The sequence below is a fragment of the Ursus arctos genome, unplaced genomic scaffold (genome assembly GCF_023065955.2).
Source record: "Ursus arctos isolate Adak ecotype North America unplaced genomic scaffold, UrsArc2.0 scaffold_7, whole genome shotgun sequence".
In the NCBI taxonomy this organism is placed as follows: Eukaryota; Metazoa; Chordata; class Mammalia; order Carnivora; family Ursidae; genus Ursus; species Ursus arctos.
The window spans coordinates 51,093,022-51,114,599 of NW_026623089.1; the positions used below are offsets into that span (position 1 = coordinate 51,093,022).

The 21,578-nt window shown below is 50.3% G+C and overlaps 1 protein-coding gene across 30 annotated transcripts in view; it reads left to right on the plus strand.

The window, feature by feature from the left end:
* CAMK2G (calcium/calmodulin dependent protein kinase II gamma) overlaps window positions 1-21,215 on the plus strand; it is a 53,892-nt gene extending 32,677 nt beyond the window's left edge. For 5 of the 30 annotated variants that reach the window (XM_044386180.3, XM_044386183.3, XM_044386185.3 and 2 more), the window contains 10 exons: window positions 1,140-1,183; window positions 8,140-8,172; window positions 10,343-10,411; window positions 11,570-11,614; window positions 13,195-13,243; window positions 14,450-14,563; window positions 16,565-16,640; window positions 16,948-17,042; window positions 18,520-18,764; window positions 19,198-21,215. In XM_044386180.3, the coding sequence (XP_044242115.1) occupies window positions 1,140-1,183; window positions 8,140-8,172; window positions 10,343-10,411; window positions 11,570-11,614; window positions 13,195-13,243; window positions 14,450-14,563; window positions 16,565-16,640; window positions 16,948-17,042; window positions 18,520-18,752 (758 nt within the window). In that variant the 3' untranslated portion in view covers window positions 18,753-18,764; window positions 19,198-21,215. Of the gene's footprint in view, window positions 1-1,139; window positions 1,184-8,139; window positions 8,173-10,342; window positions 10,412-11,569; window positions 11,615-13,194; window positions 13,244-14,449; window positions 14,564-16,564; window positions 16,641-16,947; window positions 17,043-18,519; window positions 18,765-19,197 lie in introns of those variants that run through there. The other 25 variants (XM_044386190.3, XM_026504494.4, XM_048218979.2 and 22 more) reach the window with 8 other exon arrangements.
* The last annotated feature ends 363 nt before the right edge of the window (window positions 21,216-21,578 follow it).

Here is a 21,578-nt window from a genome sequence, read left to right on the forward strand (position 1 = left end):
GGTCAGAATTCTTGTGAGGGAGGGATCCCTGTTCTCCCTGGAGAGAGGTGGGACCCGACTTGGGTAGGAATGGCCACCTGAAGGGAGGAATGTCAGCAGGAATGGTGACAATGGGCTTCACTTAGTGAGTACTTGCTACGTGCCAAGCACTCTGCCTAGTGCTCTTCATGCATGGTCCCCTTAGGTCCCCACCCCTGTCCTGTGACCTAGGCCCTATTTTATCTCATTTTATAGATAAAGAAACTGAGGTTCAGAGAGGTTAAGTAACTCACTCAAGGTCATACAGGTAGCAACTGGTAGAGCCGGTGAAGTCCAAGTGGATCAGATAGTTGGGCTGATTCCATCCCCCTGTGCCTCCCAGACTCTCCCATCCACTGTCTGCTACATTCCTGTGGCCTCGGTGACCAGCAGGTGTCACCAGCCTTCCTACAAGAAGCGAGTCAGCCTTGAGCCTCATCCTGTGCCTGGGTAGAATCTGTTTAATACCTCGCTATTCTGCCCAGTCCTTCCTGCTCAGTGGGTCCAGAGAGTAGACTGAGGAAAGAGGGGCAGATAGGACCCTGTAAGCCCGGTGAGGACCTGCCCAGTCAAGGCTTCAACCCCCCTGGCAAAACCCTCCTGTAGGTGGTCCTGGTCTCTGTGTCTGTGTCTGTCTGTCCTCACGTCTGGTCTCCTTCGTGAACTGTGACACTCTTGTTTCTTACGAGCTCTCAGGAGATGTCTTGCATCCTTCCAGCTTGGCCGTTCTGAGGAACTTCATGGCAGCTAGGGACGGAGCCCTCACCTTTCACCCTGGCACTCTGCTTCCAGACCTGGGTGGAAGCTGTTGAAGGCAGAGTTCCCAGTATCCCAGGCAGCTCCTGTACTGAATGTGGTTTCTCCTCCCACGTGCAGTGTGTCCCTGTTTCCGCTGAGCCCTCTTCCGTGGCAGGAAAGATCCTGGGTGCCACCCTGAGGGTCTGACACAGCTTGAGATGCCCTTCTTGCTTTGAGGCTACCAGGAAGGGCCTTTTCCAGGGGCTTCAGGAGCCTCCTGGCCCCCTTGACAGACCCAGCAGACTTGCGGATCCGGCTGCCAGACTTCAGGTTAGGGAGAGGGGACAATGCAAGAGGCTTGATTTTCCTTTTTGTTTTCACAGCTGCCAAAAGCCTACTGAACAAGAAGTCGGACGGTGGTGTCAAGGTAGGTGTCTTCACCCCTGTAGCCCGAGACTGGCCTCTCTCCCTACAGTCTCTGTCGGGGGGTTCTTGGCTTTGTTCCTCCTTTCCCCAGGAACCTTCCCATCCTTGCTTTTCTGCTTTAAAACCAGAAACCTTTGTGCTCAGGACAGCAGGTTCCATTGGCCTGAGAGGGCAGAAGAAAGATGTGTTTCCTTTGACCCTAGCTTCAGCGTAAAGACTCAGGGGAAGTGATCTAAATTGTAGTTTCCTAGAGCTCAGTCCTGAGCCTGACTGCAGACATATGCCTCTTCTCCACGGCTTGACTCTCAGGGTTTTTTAGGTCGTTTGGGTAATCTTTTTCCTTTTTCTTTTTGGAGCACAAACCCTTTTTATCAAATGAAAGCAGAGTTAGCCTGGCTGATTCAGGGTACAGGGCGTGGAACCTGAGGCCACTATCCTTTTAGTTTTTTGTCTTATCTCCAAAGCACTTCCAGAACCCAGCTCAAATGCCACTAAGTGAAAAGTGTCTTAAACTTTCTAAAGGCATAGGCTCCCCAGAAACATGCGAGGGACGTGGTATATCACAGCTCGTTCCCATTTGGTGAAGGAGCTTTTCCCATGGGGTCACAGCAAGAGGAGAGAACAGGGACCCACAGGGACCAGCGGAAAGCCCTAGTGGGAGTGGCTGCTTGGTGAAGGGGAAGGAGAGGTGGCTAGGGGTCCTCACAGGGCCCAGAGTGTTCTATAAATGCTTTGGGGGCAGAAAGCATCCTGGGTCTGGGGCATCGGATAGGAGTTAATACTATCTTGAAGCCTACCAATTTACACCATAGGGTATTTCAAATGATGAAATAATCCAAACCTTTACATTCCCTCCAGAGTTGAAATTGGGCCTTTCCCCAGGATCTTCTGTCCCCAGCTGAGATATACTTGTGTGCCCCATTCCCCTCCCCCGCTCCCTTTCCTCTTTCCCTCATTCTCTGCATGCCTGCTTCTGTGTGCTTCTGCACCAAGGAGGGGAGCTTGGGCTCCACACATACCAGCTGACATGGATCTGGGGGTGACCAGCAGCCCCCCAGTTATAGGGATATGAACTGGAATGGGGGGAACCAAATTAGGAAAAGGTGGCAGGTTTAATTGGAGAGAGATTTTGCATATTTCTATCCAGGAAAGAAGCTAGAATCAGTTATTCTTTACAAAGTATTTAATAAGTACCTATCAGAGGCCCAGTGCTACACTCAGTTCTGGGGGCCCACAAGAGGTAGAAGAGGTGATGTAGTTTTCATCTAGCTTTGAGAAGTTGTAAGGTTAATTGAAGAGGAAATTGGACACACCTGGAATCAGCTTAGCACTGAATGGTCTATGGTACTCGACCCTCCATTACATGGTTCAGTGCAGGAAGCTTCTGGGCAAAAACTTACTGGAGAAAGCTTAAAAGATGTAGGAAGATTGGAGCCCAGTCAGCGATTGCCTCTAGAGAATGGGATTGGAGGTGAGGACAGGGTAGAAAGACACATCTTTCATTTTTCACTTTGTACACGTGTTTTCTTTAAAATGAGAAGGTGTTCCTGCTATAACTTCGAGACAACAAATATTTTTATGGATTCTGTCCTATATATTGATGTTCTCTGCCCAACTGGAACATGGGGTTTGTGGTTAGAAGGATGTCGAAAAGACAGCTGGCTTGGTCTGGTCGGGCAGTGGGAGTGGAGGTTTGTGTGTCAGACCACAGGAAACATAGGCCACTGAGCAGGGAAACTACGGTAAGAGCAATGTTTTCAAAAGATTTGGCTAAGGGTGTAACGACGAATAGAAGAGGGTGGGAACTAGACACAGAGGTATCAGGTAGGATTTGTTATAATCTGGGCATAAGGTAAAGCAAAGATGATTAGAAATAGAAACTAGGACTAATATTGAAGATACTTAACCCCAGAAGAACCCAGGCACCAACCAATTAGAATAGGTGCTACCTATGGAGAATTGGTCCAGCTGTCACCAGGAATGTGAGGCTCTGATTAGATATTAGCTCTGTTTAGAGGTGTGTCAAAGGAAGTTCACACTGGATATGTTAAAAAGGAACCATGAAAGATGATGTCGATGTTGCTCGAATGTTGGAAGAACTGGTGGTACCCCTGCTAGAAATGAGAGTAGTTGTGAAGGAACGCGCATTACGATAGCAAGAGTTTTATTTGGACCCCACTGAGATGGAGAGACAGGTGGAGATCTGGGGGGAGAGGTCTCTTAAGGTGCTGGGAAGTACCTGATGTGGCCCAGGGAAGAGGTCAACACTGGCCGTGCAGGTGGGGACTCATGTGAGTGAATCCCATGAGCTCACTCACTCAGCCAGATCCGTGCTTCAGGAGCTGGGAAGACAGCAACACAATCTACCCTTTAAGGTGTTTAGATTTGGGGAGAGACAGGGAAACCAGCAGTCCTGTGTGCTCTGGGCAGGTCTGTTGAAGGAGATGTGCTCAGGACGGGCCCTGGGGGAGCAGGGACCAGCAGCTAAGCCAAAACAGGAAATCTTCCTAAAGGAAATGGCCCATGAACTGAATTGAAGGATCTTGCCATGTTGAAGTGAGCAGGAGAGGAGGGGGGGGACTTCCAAGCAGAAGGAATAGCATAAGATATATAGGTTTAAAACAGTGTTATGATTCTGGGAACTTCGGTAGCTCTGAAGGGCTGAAGGAAAGAATGATTGCACAAAATAGGACCTGAAATAAAGCAGTAACAGCCAAGATGGTGGTGAAAAGATAGATAAAGGAGCCATTGAAGGATAGGTTTCTAATGGAGCTTTCTAGATGGCTGGTCCCAGGGATGAGTGTCTGGTGCAGCCATGTCGTATTAGTGGAGGAGCTAATTAAAAAGATACAGCTTCCAGGGTTCAGCCTGGAATTCAGATTCAGGAAGCCGTGGGTGGGAGGCAGAATCTGAATTTTATTAATATTCCCCTTCTCCCATATGACTCTAAAGAGCATGAAGGTTTAAGAGTTCAATAAAGACAAAATTTCAGGGCCTCTGTCATTGAGAGGCTGGAAGAAGAAGAGGAATCATCAAAGGAAAGAGAACAGACAGAAGAGGTGGGGGAGAAGAGAAGTGTGCAACGATGTCGGCCCTTACAGAGCACTGAGAAGGATGAGGGCATGGCAAGCAAATGGTTAAGTAAATTGCTTCAAATGAGAACACAGTGGGGAAGCTAGTGTCTGACCCTGCTATGTGCTCTGGGAGCTTTGTGCATGAGAAAAGACTTTGAATATAGTGATGGGGACAAAGGCAAAGATGAAATGTTTAAGAAGGGAATAACCAACCAACATTGAAAGGCCAGCAACAGGGTGAGGAAAATATTCACAGCAGGTGTGATGGGAAGAGTTAATATTATTTTTATACAAAAAAAAAAAAAAAAAAAAGCTCTCCCTAACAAATAAGAGTCCCCCCTAAAACCCAGTAGATAAATGGTCAGAGAAGTTGCACTGACAACCCAGAAAAGAGGAGGTAGAACTGGCTAACAAATGTGCAGGTTTAGCCTCACTAGCATGGGCGAAATGCAAGTTGAAATGAGGCGCCGTATTTTGACTCTTAAGTTTGGGATAGTAGCGCAAATAGCAAAGGCCCTTTTGGAAACAGCCTGCATGTCAAAAGCCATAAAAATGTTCCTGCTGTTTTTACCCTTTAATTTTACTTCTGGGAATTTCTCCTAAAGAAATAATTCAAGGGGCCCCTGGCTGGCTCAGTCGGAAGGGCATGTGACTCTTGATCTTGGGGTCGTGAGTTCAAGCCCCACACTGAGTGTAGAGATTACTAAAATAAATAAATAAACTTTAGGAGAAAAGAAATAATTCAAAATATGGAAAAACTGAAAGCAGAAGGATGTTCAACATGACATTATTTCTAACTGAAAAAATTGGAGACGATTTCAAAAGTCAGTAACATAATGACTAAATAACTACAGGAAATCCATTCACTAGACCTTTACAGAGTTACTAATTTTTCACGACTATAGAATGGTATGTTTTCTATTAAATGGAAAAAGTGGGATATAAAGCAGTATGTACACTGTCATCTAAATTTTGTTTTAAAAAATGTGTTTTTCAGTTATATTCAGTATATATTATATGGATAGAAGAAGAACTGGAAGAAATCCCATGAAGTGTTAATAGTAACTTCACTGGGTGATAGGAATTTGGGAAACTTTTATTTTATTTTTTTTTTCTGTGTTTTCTACATTTTTTACCTAGACCGTGCATTCCTTTGAAAATCAGAATAAAAATCAAAATACTGTTTGTTTTAAAAGTAAGGCATCAACTGGGATGTAGCTTATAATGACGTTTCTAAATTATATAAGAAAAAAGACTAGCAAGAGAGAGAGGATTACGGGTGGGGGTTTTTTCCCCTTCTTTGTTTTCCAAGTTGCTTGTAACGTGGCTGCAGACCTTTCAGAGTGGGGAACATGTATGTAACAATGAATGGCATGGTTGGACAGAAGTGCTGCGAAAGGCAGAGGGGGAAGACAAAGCAAGATGTATGGGGTTCGACTTTTGTGGACTCTCCTGAAGGTCAAGGTGATGACACGTGTATGAGGGAGGCCTGTGAGGTTGCTCAGAAGATGCTGACCTGTGAGCAGCCTGGGTCTCTTATAGACCCCACCTTGCTTTCCCAGTTCCTGGTGCTTAAGGTCTATAGGAAGGTTTTCTCCTCACGTCCAGAAGCTTTCACAAGATGCTTGAATATTAGCATTGGTTTGAGCATTGAGTCCACTTTGAGTGTAGGGACCCCAGGTTCTGGTTTGGTTTCTCTGAGAGTGGATACAGGGACCCAGGGTTTGTAGAAGACTGACAGTCACTTGCAGGGACAAGACTGGAGGGACCACAAACTCTCAGATCCTGAGAGGCCCCTAGCTGAGGACAGTGAGTGCATTTTGCTCATCCCAGGCCAGAACGGCCATCCAGCCTTTAAAAAAAAAAAAAAAAAAAAAGGAACAAAAATTAAAAAAAAAAAAAGGGATATAGCCATTTCCTTAAGTACTGTTTGAATATTTGTTTAAGTGTGGAAAGTAGGTTTGAATCCTTTTCTGGCTTCCAATTTTAAATAAATATTTAATTTGTAAATAAAAGTGAGATGTGGTTCTTAAAAAATGATCTGGTATTTAAACAGTGCCGCAGTATGCTGCTTGAGAGGAGCTCAGCTGTGCGTGGCTGAGGGCAAAGCCGTGGAAGGATGCAGAGAGGAACTGACAGAAGTCTACTAACCTAGGAGAAACCAGCCCTTGAGTAGAAAAGGATTGTCTCGGGTTTTCATGCGGGACAGTTGAGGAAAAACAGAGCCAGCTAACGATTGGGAGTTTCCTCCCCATTAGGTGAAGCAGACAATTGAAAGTGCTTGGCTGTCTGCACTGGCCTTTCACAGCGAGCGCCTGGAAATCACTAGAACCAGGGGTGGGCCTGGCCAGTGCTCCCAAAGTTTTCACTCAGGGATCCTGGGCAACTTAGAGACCTGTGCTGTGCTTTAGCCTGAGGGAAAACCAGAATCAGCAAACCCAGGTCAACTCAGCAAAAGTTTGTTGATTGTAAGTTACCTTTATGGGATTTTGCTAGGCACCGAGGAGATGACAGAGGTGGACCTCCCCTCACATTGTAAACACTCTGGTTGGATAAAAGGATAAGTATGAATGCAAAGCAACTTCCTCTTTTTGAGGAATAATTTCGGAAATAAAATCTCATATTTGGGCATAAACAAAAGGCTAATGCAAAAAAGCCCAATTTGGGGGCACCTGGCTGTCTCAGTCAGTAGAGCATGTGACTCTTGATCTTAGGGTCATAGGTTTGAGCCCCACATTGGGCATAGAATTTACTTAAAAAAAAAAAAAAAAAGCAGCAGCCCAGTGATTTTTAGGCTTGCTTTTTCTTTAGATATCAGTTTAAATTCTTTTAAATACTTGTAGTCCCCTCCTTTTAAATTTAATATTGTCCTGAAAATGTCCTCTAAAGTAGGATGTCCACCTCTGGAGGAAAGGAACTTTTATCTGGCATGTTCACTGTGCCTAGAACAGTCGTCAGACAACAGATAGGTTCCGAGGGGACTTCTGTCTCCCAGCAAGCTAATTATAAACTATTTAAGTGCCTTTCACCTTTTAGACACAGTCTTCTGAGGTGTATTTTCAGCCTTCCATGTGGTCTTTATTTTTATGCTCTTGTTTCACATCTGAACGTAACGTCCGTGAGCATCTGGCCGAGCGAGGCTGAGGAATCACAGCTTTCAGCATCCCCCCCGCCCCCCCCCCCCCGGTTTCCATCTTGACGTCTTTGTGATCGCTCCGCTTTAGCACTCCTGTTCTCCCATGTCCCACTGACTGCAAAATGCAGTGAGATACTGCCGTCTTCCGGATGAGCACGGCCATACTGACAAAGAAAGGGGTGCCACCAACTCACCGTTCATCAGAGGGTTTCCAAAGCTCACCATCTTTATCTGAAAAGCAGTGTAGGGATGCAGCAAAAAAGTCTCTGTTCAGGAGTCCGGGGTCTCCAGAGCTGAGGATGGCCTCGAGTGGCTTTTGCTATTTACCTGGTAGCTGCTCAGCCGAATTTCAGGCAGACCTAGTAACGAGGGAAAATAAATAACCTTACAGTGAGCCAGTCTTAGAAGCCCAAACCCATAAATGTGCAGCCAAATGTTACCTTTATAAACTTGTGACTTAACCTCTTCACAAAGCTTTCTGTGAGCAAGGCTGAGAGTCTTAGAATATACTAAAGCTGTGTTTGTGAACCTGACAGCAAAGGCGTTCTCCCAGGGCCCGGAGGCCTGCGTGTGCCTGGTGGCCTAGGCGCTGTGTGAATCGTTCTGGTGCCGGGCTCCAGGTCCCCTTCTTCTGCTCTTTTCTCCTGAGGCAGAGCCCACGCTGGTGCACTAACCTGCAGCATCTCTGTGCTTCTCTTCTCACCTCCTCTTTCCCCTTCTCTTTCCCTTTCGCTGTGATGTGTCCAGAAAAGGAAGTCGAGTTCCAGCGTGCACCTAATGGTGAGCCTTGCCTGCCCACCCATCTGCCTACTCCATGCTGCCTGCGCCCGCCTGCCAGCCACGCAAACCCATTCCGCCATGTGCGTGTGCTTCACTCATCCTCACTGCATGTCTGTGCTGTGTGGGCCAGCGTGGCCTGTCCTGCCAGGCGGGGGCCGTTGCCCAAGGTCTCCCGGAGGCCTAAACAGTGGGCATCGGAGTGTGTGGTGTGGCACCCTTCACCCCCTGCAGAGCTCGGACTGCCTCCAGCAGCCCAGGGCAGGAAGTGAAACCAGCAGGAACTCGGGGCCAGGTGGCAGTCACAGGGAGAGACCCTCACTCGCTGTTGCTCAGGAGGAGAGGCCCTGCTCACTGGGCGCTTCCTATAGACTGGTAGCCGGTGGGCATCTGTGTGGTGGGCAGAGGAGCTGGTCTGTAGGCTCACGGCCCCGAGCCTCACTCTCTGGGCCCGTGCCCCTGAGCGAGTGCCCGTGAACAGGCTGTGCCCAACGTTTCATCCTTTCCACCCACCCCTCAGGGGGACAGCTGAAAGACTGTGGAAAACGCTTCTTCTTTCTCATGGGACGCAGGCCACCAAGGGGAGCATAACAGCCTGAATTGTTACAAAACCAGCCATTAAAGTCAGAGGTGGGGCCACCTGGTGACATCCCAGGCCTCTGCAGCCATGGCAGGTTTAAGGGTGCCCTGGAGCCTTTGCCCCCTGCCAGGGTCTCTGTCTCAGCTGGGCTTTGCAGGCAGGACAGCCTTATCCGGTCAGTCCCAAACAGGTCGGACTTAGTAGTTGAGCGAGGACGGCTCTGCTCCTTCTGGGGGGGAAATGGAAGAATGCAGAGTTCACGTGAGTTTAGACCCACATCCTGACTCTTCCTGGGACCTCTCTTCTCCAGCCGACAGGGTTCAGTGGGGTCTGGTACCCCTTGGTGCCTGGCTTAAGGTTCCATGCCTAGCTCTGGGTTTGGGGACATCTCGGCCATTAACAGCAACCGAGGGTTGGACGTCTTCAGGTCTGGTCCAAGGGGCCATAAGAGAAGCCTCCAAGCAAGAAGAAATAGGACAGTCTGGATAGCTTTCCGTGTGTGTTCTAGGAGAGAAGAACCACATGCTACTTGCCAGGGTGTCCTCATTTGTGCCCGGCTCAGAGATGGTAGCTACATGTTTGTCTCTCTGTCTTTTGAAGAACTTGCAGGCATCAGACTGTTCTCAGTGGCCACTGGCTCCACTGGGACTCCCAGTGAGACCGAGTACATTGGTGAGGGCATTATAAGAGGCTCCCTGCCCTGGAGATCAGCCCCCTTCCTTCCTCACCATCCTTCCCAAACCCTCCCTCGCTGTGCCACTTGGTGTAACATTTCAAAAGGCAAGTAGATGTCCCAGGATAGCCCGGTGGTCTGCTGCTATTGGGAATGTTGGCCAGCTGGGCAGCCTGCTCTCCCAGGGGCTGGGTTCTGGGACTGCAGCCATAGCCACCCCCCACCCCCGGATTCACCTGCCCCTCCTTGGAGCTCTGCCCTCACTCCCAGTTGCGCAAGTCTATGATTTATCAGGGGGAAAAGCCAATAGCACAGCCTTGTCTCTGCTCCCTGGGGGCAGTGGGTGCATTCTGTATCCAAAGTCACATCCCCTTGTTTTCTCTCTGGACACCATCTTCTGGGCAAGGTTTTCTTTCTCTTCATGTTCCTCCTCTTTTCAGACCAGGCTTCAGCCTGGTGTCTTAAGGGAAAGGAAATGCAGGTGGCAGGTTGAAAGGGCAGCAGGAGACTGCCCACAGATAGGGGACCCAGTGTTTCTGCATTTTGTTCTGCTTTCTTATAAACCGCCCTTCTTTTTCCCTGTTAAGTGAGAAGATCCTGAAGTTCTTTGGGTAAAATGTGATTGTGCAATAAAACATGGCATCTGGCATAAGCAGAGATTTCTGGAGAGATGCTTTGAAACAAGTCTTTGGCCCGGTCTCACCTTAAGGATGCCTCCAGCGTTAGGTCTCTGGGCCTCTCCAATACCTCCTCCAGTCAATCATCTCTCTGACCATTGCTCCCATCCACACAGTATTATGGAGGCCACCTCAGGCCTAGCTCCTCCGGGCCAGGCCGGGGGGGCAAGGGAGGTTTGGGAGTCGAACCTGAGCGCCTTTGGTGACTCTAGAGGAACTAAACCATCTGTTTTCTTGTCTCAGCCACAGAGCAACAACAAAAACAGTCTCGTAAGCCCAGCCCAAGAGCCCGCGCCCTTGCAGACGGCCATGGTACCTCCTGACTCCGGCTTCTCCGCCCCTGCCCCTGGCTGCCTCTCGCTCCTCCCTTCCTTTTCTTGCCCTCCCTCCCAGGCCTCCTTGGCCCTCTCCTTCTCATCCCTATAGAGCAGGCTGCTTTGTGTCCTGCCCCATGGGCCCCTTGCCCCTCATTGTCCCGTGTGGCCATGCTCCTTCCTGCCCGCAGAACTACCGCTCCTGCTCCTTTTGCTGTTGGGGGTGGGGAAGAGTGGTCAGGGCTCTCAGCTAAACCTCTTAGCCCCAGGCAGGGCCCCCATAGGTCTGCTGTGGGGGCCGGGAAGGTGAGTGGCTCATAAAAAAGGGTAGGAGCTTTCTTGGGAGCTGTCGTTCAGTTCTTGGAGGCCTCCTTGTAAAATCGGCCTCAGCCTCTCCTTTGCAAAGCTACGAACAGGAAGGAGGGCTGAGGTCCCCCACCTCTGGATGGTGCTGAGGTCTCTGAGGTCCTAGAAAGCGCCATGCTGGGGGCACCGTGTGCTCTCAGAGTTCTTTCTGCTAGTAGTGACTAACTAGAGAGTTCGCACGGGGGATGACTGGAAGAGAAGGAGGGGTGACTGTACCTGCTGTTCCTACTGCCTGCAGCCCCGGTCCCTCGTGCTGCCTTTCAGCACAACAGGGACAGGAACTCTGGGGAAGGCATTAGAAGGTAAAGCAGGCAGCTCCCCGGACTCAGCTTGCTGCGGGGGCATCCTGGGTCTTTTTGTGAGACTTTAGTCCGGTCTCCCTGTGTCCCCGCCTCCTACACACCCCTTGATGAACGCTGTTGGCAGGGCCTGGCCTGTGCCCTCAGCCCCACAGCTCCTCCAGTGTACTTGTCCCATGCAGAAAGAATACTCAGATCCAGCAGGAATCAGGGGCAGAGGCCCTTGTCCTCTCAGCTTCTCTGGTACCTGCTCTTCTTAAATGCCAGGCCGGTCCTTTTTACTAAGCCAGTACTGTCCCCTAAATCTGGGGCTTCCCAGCTGCCTGGGACCCAGGTGAGCCAGGATATTTTGTCTTGTGGGAATGGCTGGTGGGCAGGCCTCAGTGGTCATCATAGGGTCAATGAGGGACTGGGCTAAGGATGGGGTCCCTCAGGGAAGAGCTGTAGGTCTGTCCCCAGGTCAGGAGGATAATTCTCATCTTCTCTCACAGGAGCCACAAACCACCGTGGTACACAACGCTACAGATGGGATCAAGGTGAGTGGTTCCTGACCTGGTCTCCTGCTTTACGGATCAGCAGGAAACAGGTGGGCTGGATCCCAGGGTCTGTGGGTCCTGCAGATGGCAGCCTACAGGCCACGCCTTGAGGCCAAGGTGTGTGCAGCATCTATGCTGGGGTTGGGGTGGACCTGTTTGTCGCTCCATTCCCTGGAAGGGCATTATACTTCGGGCCCTGTAGTCGGACGGGCCTGGGTTTGAATCCTGAGCCGCTGTATAACTCACTGTGCCACTCTGTGCCTCAATTATTTATCTGTAAATCATGAACAATAATAATGGAATCTCCCTCCATGACTTGTGAGGCTGAAATGACAGCAAACATCTAGAAAAACAGAGACAAGAGTATAATCAGACCCTAGAGCATCCTCCATTGCCTCAGCCCATTATGCCCTCAATAACTTTGTTGTCTTATTGGCACCCCCATTAGTAAATATTTACTGAGCCCCAAACCATCCATGGCTCTGGTCTACAGAAGAGACAAGACAAAAATCTCTCTCCACAGGTGTAGGAGAGGCAGATAATAAACCAAAAACCAAATAAGTAAGATAAAATCCAATCGTGGTAAGTGCTGTGAAGAAACTAACACGAAGGAAAGAGAGGGGGGTGAACAGGGCTTTTATTTAAGTGATCAGGGAAGGACCTCCCTCAGGAGGTGAGTTTTGAGCTAAAAACTAAATGGTGGGAAGGAGACAGCCAGGCAGACTCTGGGGCAGAGTGCCCTAGACAGAGCTGTAAGGGCAGGGGCTTAGCCTATATACAGAACAGAGGAAATGAAGCAGAGCCAAGAGCTGGGGAGAGCGGCAGGAGGGGGTTGATCTGGAGAAGCAGGCAGGCCTGCTACGTAGGACTGCATAGCAGTGTGCATCTTGTTCCCGCAAGGAGAAGCTATTGGAAGTTCTTAGCAGGGGAGTAGTGTAGTCTAATTGACACTTTGAAAAGCCCCTCTGGCCATGTTACGGGCAAGAACTTTAGGGAGGAGGCAAGCATGGATGCGGGGGGACCGGGAAGCTGTTGTAGTCCAGGTGCCAGATATTGGTCGCTTGGACTCAGAGTGTAGCTGTGCATTTGAAGAGAAGATGTAAGGGCGCCTGGCTGGCTCAGTTGATAGGGCATGCGACTCTCAATCACAGGGTTGTGAGTTCAAGCCCCACGTTGGGTGTAGAGATGATGTAAACATAAAATCTTGAAAAAAAAAAAAATGAAGGGAAGAGGTAGGAGACAGGATTTACCTTGGAGGTAGGACTGACAGATTTGAATTTAGGTTGGATAAAAGGGAAAGAGAGAAGGCCAAGATTCAACCTAGAATTGAACCTAGAAGAGGACTCTGTGTTTTAACAACAGGATAGATAGTGTCATTTACTGAGTTGGGGAATACTCGGGAGGGAGTTTGGGAATTCAGGGTTCTGTAAAAAAAAAAGTCAGATGGCAAGGGTGAAAATCGAACCTTCTATGATTCTTCCTTGCATCTCCCAAGAAGCACATACTCTGCTTTTGTTCTGCTTGGTTCCTCTAGTGTCCAAGGTTCTGAGTGTAAGAAACATGTTCTTTTTGGCCTACAGGGCTCCACAGAGAGCTGCAACACCACCACAGAAGATGAAGACCTCAAAGGTAGGTGCTGGCCCTTGGTGGGGAGGGGACCCCAGCAGTGTCCCAGGTACCTTGGCTCCAATGGGGCCCCTGTCTTGTCTGTCCCCAGAACAGACATGGGGACTCTCCTCTAAGAGGGGGCTTGGCCTAAAAGCTCCTTTCCATGGGCTAAGATGTGAGGTCCCTGCCTGGCGTGGCTGGGCTGGGCAAGAGGCTTCTCTTCTTTGACCCCAAGTCTGGAATAGCTAAACTAGAGCTTTTCTTGAGGCTTTCTGGGGCCAGGGCTCAGAGAACTGTGCCTGTTGCTGATAATGATGTGACATCCCAGTACAGGAACATCCTGAGTCCCTGCAGAAGTAGCCCACAAACACAGTGAGTCATTAGTAGGGTGACCCATCGTCTCAGTTTCCCTAGGACTGAGGCGATTCCCAGGACATGGCACTTTCAGTTTTAAAACCGGAACAGTCCTGGGCACATTGGGATCAGCGACTCTCGTCACAAAGTCTTGGCATGGATGATGGAGTCAGGATCACGTTTGGCCATGTCCTGGTGGTCCTGTGAGGACCACCAGCCTAAGTTTGGGCCTGGCCAAAGGGCCAGGGGGTGCGGGAGGGCGTGGCAGACCAGACCACTGGGAATCTCTGTCCTGCTCTTTGGTTTGGCCTCCTGGAATTGCTCCCTTTGCCATCAGTAAGTGACCTGAGTCCAGGCTCACAGAAAAGATGGAGAAATGTTGAAGGACAGAGCTGAGAGAGCACACCCAGGAGCAGTAAAGGGGCACTAAACCTTTGGGAACCAAAAAACAGAAAGCATAAACATATAAGGGAGTAAAGAACAGTACCTCTAGGGCTGCTGGGATTCAGGCCAGAGCAATTCAGTTCTGGTGATGTTGTGGAGTAAGTGGCTCCTTCACGGCTCTTGACCTTGTAGCCTAGCCCCCTACAACATCTCCCCTGGGAGCAGGGGTTCTTATACAGGCTATCTGAAGGCTCCTCTGGAAGCCACAAGCCCAGGTCTGTGTACCTTCCTGGGGCTGTCAGCTGGGAGGCCTCTCTGGCAGAGGCGGCAGCGTGGGATGTGGTCCAGTGTCCACAGCAGCCCGAGGCGTTGCCTTGCCCCGGCTCTGCAGTGCCACGGGCTTGGGTCCTGTCTGGCTTGCTCGCTCACCTGCCTTGTTCTGTTTGTTTTGGCTGCTCTGCCTTGCCCTGCCCTGCCCTGGCTGGCTAGCTGCCCCGCTCCGCACTGGGAATGGCAGCTCGGTGCCTGAAGGACGGAGCTCCCGGGACAGAACAGCCCCCTCTGCAGGCATGCAGCCCCAGCCTTCTCTCTGCTCCTCAGCCAGTAAGTGTGAGGGAGGCACAATCTGGCTTCTGTCTCCCTGGCTCATCCTGAAGCCCCTCAGGGATCCCCCCAGAGCTGTCAGCCCAACCCAGCTGTTTGTCTTTGTAAGCTTGGGGAGCGTGGCCTCTGCTGGGTGGGGGAGCTGATTGGAGGTGCTGTTAATCCCAGGTAGGGGCCCCTGGGAGCAGGGCCCAAAGATGTAAAGAAGAGTGGGTGGAAGAACTTGGCATGGTGGGAAGGAATAGAAAGCCCCTGGGATATTCCGTGGGCCTCGCCTCAGCAATGAGCCAGGAAGAAAGGCCGAGTCAGAAACCAGGTCAAAGGTGGTGGGAGCGGGGGTGATGATGAAATTGCCATAGCCAAGAACCATGTTGGGATGTGGTGTTGCCCGTGGCTCAACATATCCTAGTAAGGGCATGAGGCTTGGGGTGAGACGGACCCGAGTTGAAATCCTAGCTACACCACCTCCAGAAATGTGTGAAGTAGCTTACACCTCCCAGAGCCTCAGCTCCCTTATCGATAAAGTGGGAGTGAAACAGCACCTGCCCCAGAGCACTGCCATGAAAGATAAATGAGGTAGTAGAATGTCTTGATACGATGCCTTGCTGGGTTACTGGTAGCTCATATTTATAGTTTAAGTTGTGTCTGTGTACAGAATGCCTTTGTCTGCTTCTTTTCCTTCTACCATCTATCCTTTTAGAGTTTATAAACACAATCCTCTTCACCCATAGGGCCCCAGTCAGGTCCTACAAAAGGGTTTGGTGGGTTTGGAGAGGGTGTGTGTGTGTGTGTGTGTGTGTGTACACACATACCTGCTTGCCTCTGGAAAGTGGATAGAGCTCGTTTGTTCTCCTAACGTGCTGCTTACTCACCTGGAGCTGCCTCCATGGCAGTGCTGGTGGCTGCGGGGCCCCCACCTGGCTGTGTCTTTGGCTGTGCTGCCCTCCCCAGCTATGCCTCTTGGCTGTGCTGTTCTAATGCTCGCATTTGTCTCACAGCCTCTTGCTCCTGTGGGGAGAGGCTTGTAGCCTAGGCCAGCCTGGGGCTCTGGTCAGGGTTAGCCTGAGCTCAGTCTGAGCCCTCTCTTACCCTAGCGGTGCCCCTGCTAACAGTGGTGCTCCCTGTCAGGATACCACCAGCAGCAGTCCCTTGGCTTTGGATGGGGTGAGGGGCTCTGAGGGCACCACTTCTGCCTGCCTGTCATTCTGAGCCTTGTCTTAGTTTTCTTGAGGGACACATCCTGGCATGAGAGCTGGTGTGAGATTTAGAGCTTTCCCAAGGCTAATGCAGGGTAAATGGAGCCATCTCTCTGGTGAGAAGCTCTGCTTAAAAAGAGTGTTTATAGTTCCAAGATCTTTTACCCCAGAAAAGCCCTGTGGAGGAGATGAGCAGGGTGAAGAGAATTAAGCATCCATCCCAGGGCTCTGTTCATCCTTTCAGAGCCCTCATCCCTGGCTAGGTTCTGCTCTCAGGCTGGCTATTGCCCCGGGCTAGGTTCTGGACCACTGAGTGAGGGCTGGGGCTGGTGTGGTGGTGGTGGTAATTGAGACCTGACTGAGCCCCTTCAGGTGAGAGAAGAGAGCAGGCGGTGGAAACAGCCATATCGGGAGATGCTTCTTAGGGAGGCTAAAGGTGCTGGGGAAAGGATACACGGACTCTGGACAGAGTATTAGTGATGGCCAGCCTCCTCAACTGTAAAAGACAAGAATGTTTTCTGCATCCTGGTTGTTGATGGAGAGGGAGACAAAGGCCAGAGAACCATACCTAATGAGTGAGCTTCAGGGGGGAGGGGGCCATTAGCTCCACAGACAACAGAGAAGGAATGAAGAGAAAAGTGGGCTCACTCTTGCTGCAGAGGTCCTTAATGTTAAAGATAGGGAAGAGGGATGTCTTTGTCACAGAGATCACGGGGGATTCTCTGAAGGATTGGGGAGGGCTCTCTGTCACTTGGGAGCTCCCCAGTCCCATGCAGGTAAATTGCTGGATTTTTTTCCCCCACAGTGCGAAAACAGGAGATCATTAAGATCACAGAACAACTGATTGAGGCCATCAACAATGGGGATTTTGAAGCCTACACGTGAGTAGAGACCATTTCCTTGTGACCCAAGTCATCCCTCGAGGACTTTCCTCCTCCCCAAAATCAGCTTGGACCCTAGGAAAAGGGAAAGCCGGGCCTTGGGCACAGTGCCTGAATTAAACACCAGGCCCTTAGGCTGGTATCTCTCCCAGTTAGATACCCTGTGATAGTACCCCTCACCCCTAAGATCTTAGCCATCTTGTCAGGCCTAGCCCACAGCTAATCTGCTGCAGGACAGACACCACTGACAAGAAAGACAGACGAGTAATCCCCGTAGGAGACTGACAAGCTGCTTTTCTTTCTGCAGGAAGATTTGTGATCCAGGCCTCACTTCCTTTGAGCCTGAGGCCCTTGGTAACCTCGTGGAGGGGATGGATTTCCATAAGTTTTACTTTGAGAATCGTGAGTGGGTTCGTGCTGCTGATATACTCCTGCCTGCCCCTTCACCCCCTTTGCCTTTGTCCCTGCTCACCTTCTCCTCTTCCCAGTTTCCCGCTTCTCCCTTATTTGACTGCTTGGCTGCCCCCTAGTCTATGTGTTTGCCTCCTGTACCCTGAGGATGGTCTTAAACTGACACCTTTGAAGGACCTGCTCCAGAGCCCCACATGCCCCTTCATTCTGCAGCAGCTTTGTGGCAGCTCTGGTTTCCACAATCAGGGTCACTATTCCTCTGTCCACGACTACTGGAAACCACTGAGATCAGGTTGAGATGTCAGCAAGTAATAATGAAGCTCTCTATCTACAGGTTTCACAGTAGAGGAAAGTAAAGCCAGGATAAGAATGTACAAGCAAGTAGCAGGGCACCGTAGGTGATTCGTGAGATCAGAGATTGTGGCTTGGGTCCTCCTGAATATGGAGGGAGATAGCCCTGGCTGAGGGGCTGTGCACTCTGGACAGTTCCTGGAAGTCCCAGGGGATAAGAAGATGGATCACCACCTCCTCCTATCTTTCTCTCCACTCTCTAGTATCCTCCTCCTCCCTATTTTTTTTTTCTTTTCTTTCCTACTGTATCCTAGGCCTTCCCCATCCTGCCCCAAGTTTTATTTTGTCACTGTTTTCTCTACTAACCAACATCCTCTCCATGTCTCAGCTGCAAATGTAAACCCTTGGCTATCTAAGTAATTCTCTTAGCCAGAAGCAGTTTCAGAATTTACAGAAGCCCTAGGGAGGGTCTCAGATAGCCCCTGTCCAACATTTGAAATGAATTAAAATGTGAATCTCATTAAAAGCAACGCAATCTGCAGTGTTTGCTGATAATGGCAATACAACTTCTTTTGGCTTTCCCCCAGAGGAACCTGGGAACCCTGGGAATATCCTGAGCTTGGTGCTTTGGTGATTCTATTTTAACTTTGGACGTGTTTTTTTGTTTTTGTTTTTTTCTAAATCACAAATGCACTTTGAAATCTTAAGCTCTGGATTTGGCTCTGCAGCCAATTAGGGACGAACCAACCCTTATGAAATCTAAACATCAACCTGGAAGAGTGGAAAGATCTTAGGCTTTAGTTAAGAGTCAGATGGTCCTGAGTTCAAATGCTGTGTGATTTGAGCAAATTACATAACCTCCTTGAGCCTGTTTCATCATCTTATAATAAAGATAATAATACTGACCAAGAAATATAGCTTATGTATGTAAAAACCCCCAGCACAATGTCTCATTAAAGTAGCAGTTGCTATTATCATCGTTCTCCACCTCTTTCTTCCTTTTGGATAACTGAGACTAATGTTCTGGGATTTCCTGGCCTCTGATGTGTGGGGGACTTAGAGACTCCCAGAATGGTTGCTGGAGAGAGGGTGAGACCTGCAAGTGCACGCTGGGAGGGAGATCAGTACCCAGGCCTGACGTCCTCCTACCTCCCGCACTCTGCCTTGCCCCCTGCAGTTCTGTCCAAGAACAGCAAGCCCATCCACACCACCATCCTGAACCCGCACGTCCACGTGATCGGGGAGGACGCAGCTTGCATCGCCTACATCCGCCTCACCCAGTACATCGATGGGCAGGGTCGGCCTCGCACCAGCCAGTCGGAGGAGACCCGGGTCTGGCACCGCCGGGATGGCAAGTGGCTCAATGTCCACTATCACTGCTCAGGAGCCCCTGCTGCACCGCTGCAGTGAGCTCAGCCACAGGTGCACTTGGTAGGGGGGTGAGGAAGGGGACAGATGGGATCAGAGGAGGAAGAGGAGGTTGAAAAGTGGCAGTGGGGGAGGAGACGTGGACCATCCCAGAGGGGTGGCAGAGGCCGTCAGACAGACTTGTGTCTGGCTCCAGGACTCCGAGTTGAGTGACTTTGGACAGGTTACCCTAAACCTCAGTTTCCTTAGCTGTCAAAAAAGAGAGAGAGAGTGGTACCTACTTCATTGAGTTGAAGATTAAGATACTCATAAGTGAAGGATTTGCTCAGCAAATGTGAAGTGATGTTATATTTAAATGCTAGCTTCTCCCCCCATCCTCTACCTTCTCAGGCAGACTTGGCCACATGTGTAGTGTGTTGAAGTCCCTGGAACTCATCTGTGTGCTTATTGTCCTTTGTTCTGTTACCACGTCTGTCCTCTTTGACAGGGGCATTAGGAGATCCCAGCCGGAGGTCAAACCTTCGCAGCCAGTGGCTCTGGAGGGCCTGAGTGACAGCGGCAGTCCTGTTCGTTTGAGGTTTAAAACAATTAAATTACAAAGCGGCAGCAGCCAATGCACGCCCCTGCATGCAGCCCTCCCGCCCGCCCTTCGTGTCTGTCTCTGCTGTACCGAGGTGTTTTTTACATTTAAGAAAAAAAAGAAAAAAAGATTGTTTTAAAAAAAAATGGAATCCATACCATGATGCGTTTTAAAACCACCGATAGCCCTTGGGCTGGCAAGAAGGCAGGAGTTTGTGTGACACCCGTCCTGGCATGAGCAGCCGGCTCACCCACCAGCCCTGAAGAGGTGAGCTCGGCCTCTGGCCTCCGTGGACTCAGGGGACCAGGCAAGAACTCTGACAGAGCTTTGGGGGCTGTGATGTGATTGTAGCCCCTGAGGTGGCCTGCCTGCCCCAGGTCTAGGAATGGACTTCTTCTGAACTTGCATAGCGCCTAGAATGAGGCTGATGAGAACATCGTGGCCATCAGACCTACCTGGGAGAGAATGCAGAGCTCCCAGCCTGCTGTGGAGGCAGCTGAGAAGCAGTGGCCTCGGGACTGAGGGCCTGGACGTTGCTGTACTGTTCCATTTAGTGTAGAAGGGAAGAGAATTGGTGCTGCAGAAGTGTGTCCGCTACAAAGCTGATGAGAAACCTTGTGTTAGTCTGACATGTACTCACTTACTCATCCATTTCTATAGGATGCACAATGCACGTGGGTCCCGATATTGAGGCCCAATACCTGCAGCTAGGAAGAGGGAGGGGTTGCTGCTTTGCTTTGTGTTTGTTTTCTTGTAACTTAGCAAGGAGAGAGCCAGGCCCTGGTCAGGGCTCCCCTTGCTGCCTTTGGCAGTTCTGTTTCTGTGCTGATTTGGACCATCTTTGTCTTGCCTTTTCATGGTGGTAGTCCCCGTGCTGACCCTCATCTGGGCCTGGGCCCTCTGCCAAGTGCCCCTGTGGGATGGGAGGAGTGAGGCGGCGGGATTGAGCTGATGGTTGTTTCTATGCATTCAGGCTGCCCTCAGGACTGCCTCCCTTCTTACTCTTCCCTTGCTGCACGTCCATCTCTTTTCCTGTCTTTGAGATTGACCTGACTGCTCTGGCAAGAAGAGGTGTTCTCTTTAAAGAGGCCTCTCTACTGACCAACTGAAGTATATGACTTACTGCTGGACAATCTGCATGGGCATCACCCCCCCTCACCTGCATGTACCCAAAAGAGGTGTCCAGAGCCAAGGCTCCTACATTCATTGTCCCTCTCTGTGCTCAAGGAGTTCCATTCCAGGAGGGAAAGATCTATACTCTAAGCAGATAGCAGAGAAGATAATGGAGGAGCAATTGGTCATGGCCTTGGTTTCCCCAAAACAACTGTACAGACTTACCTGCACAAATATCTGCACTATTGGGGGAAAGGTGGGTAAACCCCAGCTTCCTGGACTACCTTCAGGAGGCACAGGAGCTGGGAGAAGAGGCAAAGCTACAGGTTTACCTTGGAGCCAGCTGGGAAGAGAGCAGACTCACAGGTGCTGGTGCTTGGGTTCAGCCAGGCTCCTCTGAGCACCTCATGCATGCCTCAGCCCCCCGGGCCCTGGCCCTTTCTTGCCCTGCAGCCTGCAGTACCAGCACGCAGACGCCTTCACCACAGGGTTTGGTTTTGCTGGCTTGAAGACAAATGGTCTTAGAGTTCATTAAGACCCATAGCTTCATATGGCTGCTCCAGCCCCACTTCTTAGCATTCTTACTCCTCTTCTGGGGCTAACGTCAGCATCTATAGACAATAGACTATTAAAAAAAAAAATCACCTTTTAAACAGGAAATGGAAGGCATTTGATGCAGAATTTTTGCATGATGACATAGAAATAATTTAAAATTAGTTAGTGTTTGTTCTGAATGTTGGTAGACCCTTCATAGCTTTGTTACAATGAAACCTTGAACTGAAGATATTTAATAAAATAACCTTTAAACAGTCCGTTGTGTTACTGCTGTTGGAGGCTTATGGCCAAAGGCTTAAGATTTTAGCAGCCTGGGTTACAAGGCTTCAGATGGAGAGATGTAGCTTCTCCCACTACCTTGGGCCCCATTTTAGAATAAAACTTCCTCATAAACTCACCAGCCTCCAACCAGCCCACCGGGCTGCAGAGGCGAGTTTGGGGTGGGGAGGAAAGCTGCGAGCCCTTCGCTGGTGGGCTCGGGGTCTCGCCCCGCCCCCGGGCCCCGCCCGCCCCAAGGGCTGCCCCGCCCCCTCGCCCCTCAGTGGGCCGACTCGGCTCCCCCTCCACCGGGCTGAGTGGACGAGCCCGCAGCCTGGGCCCGCCCCTGCCCCGGGAGTCGC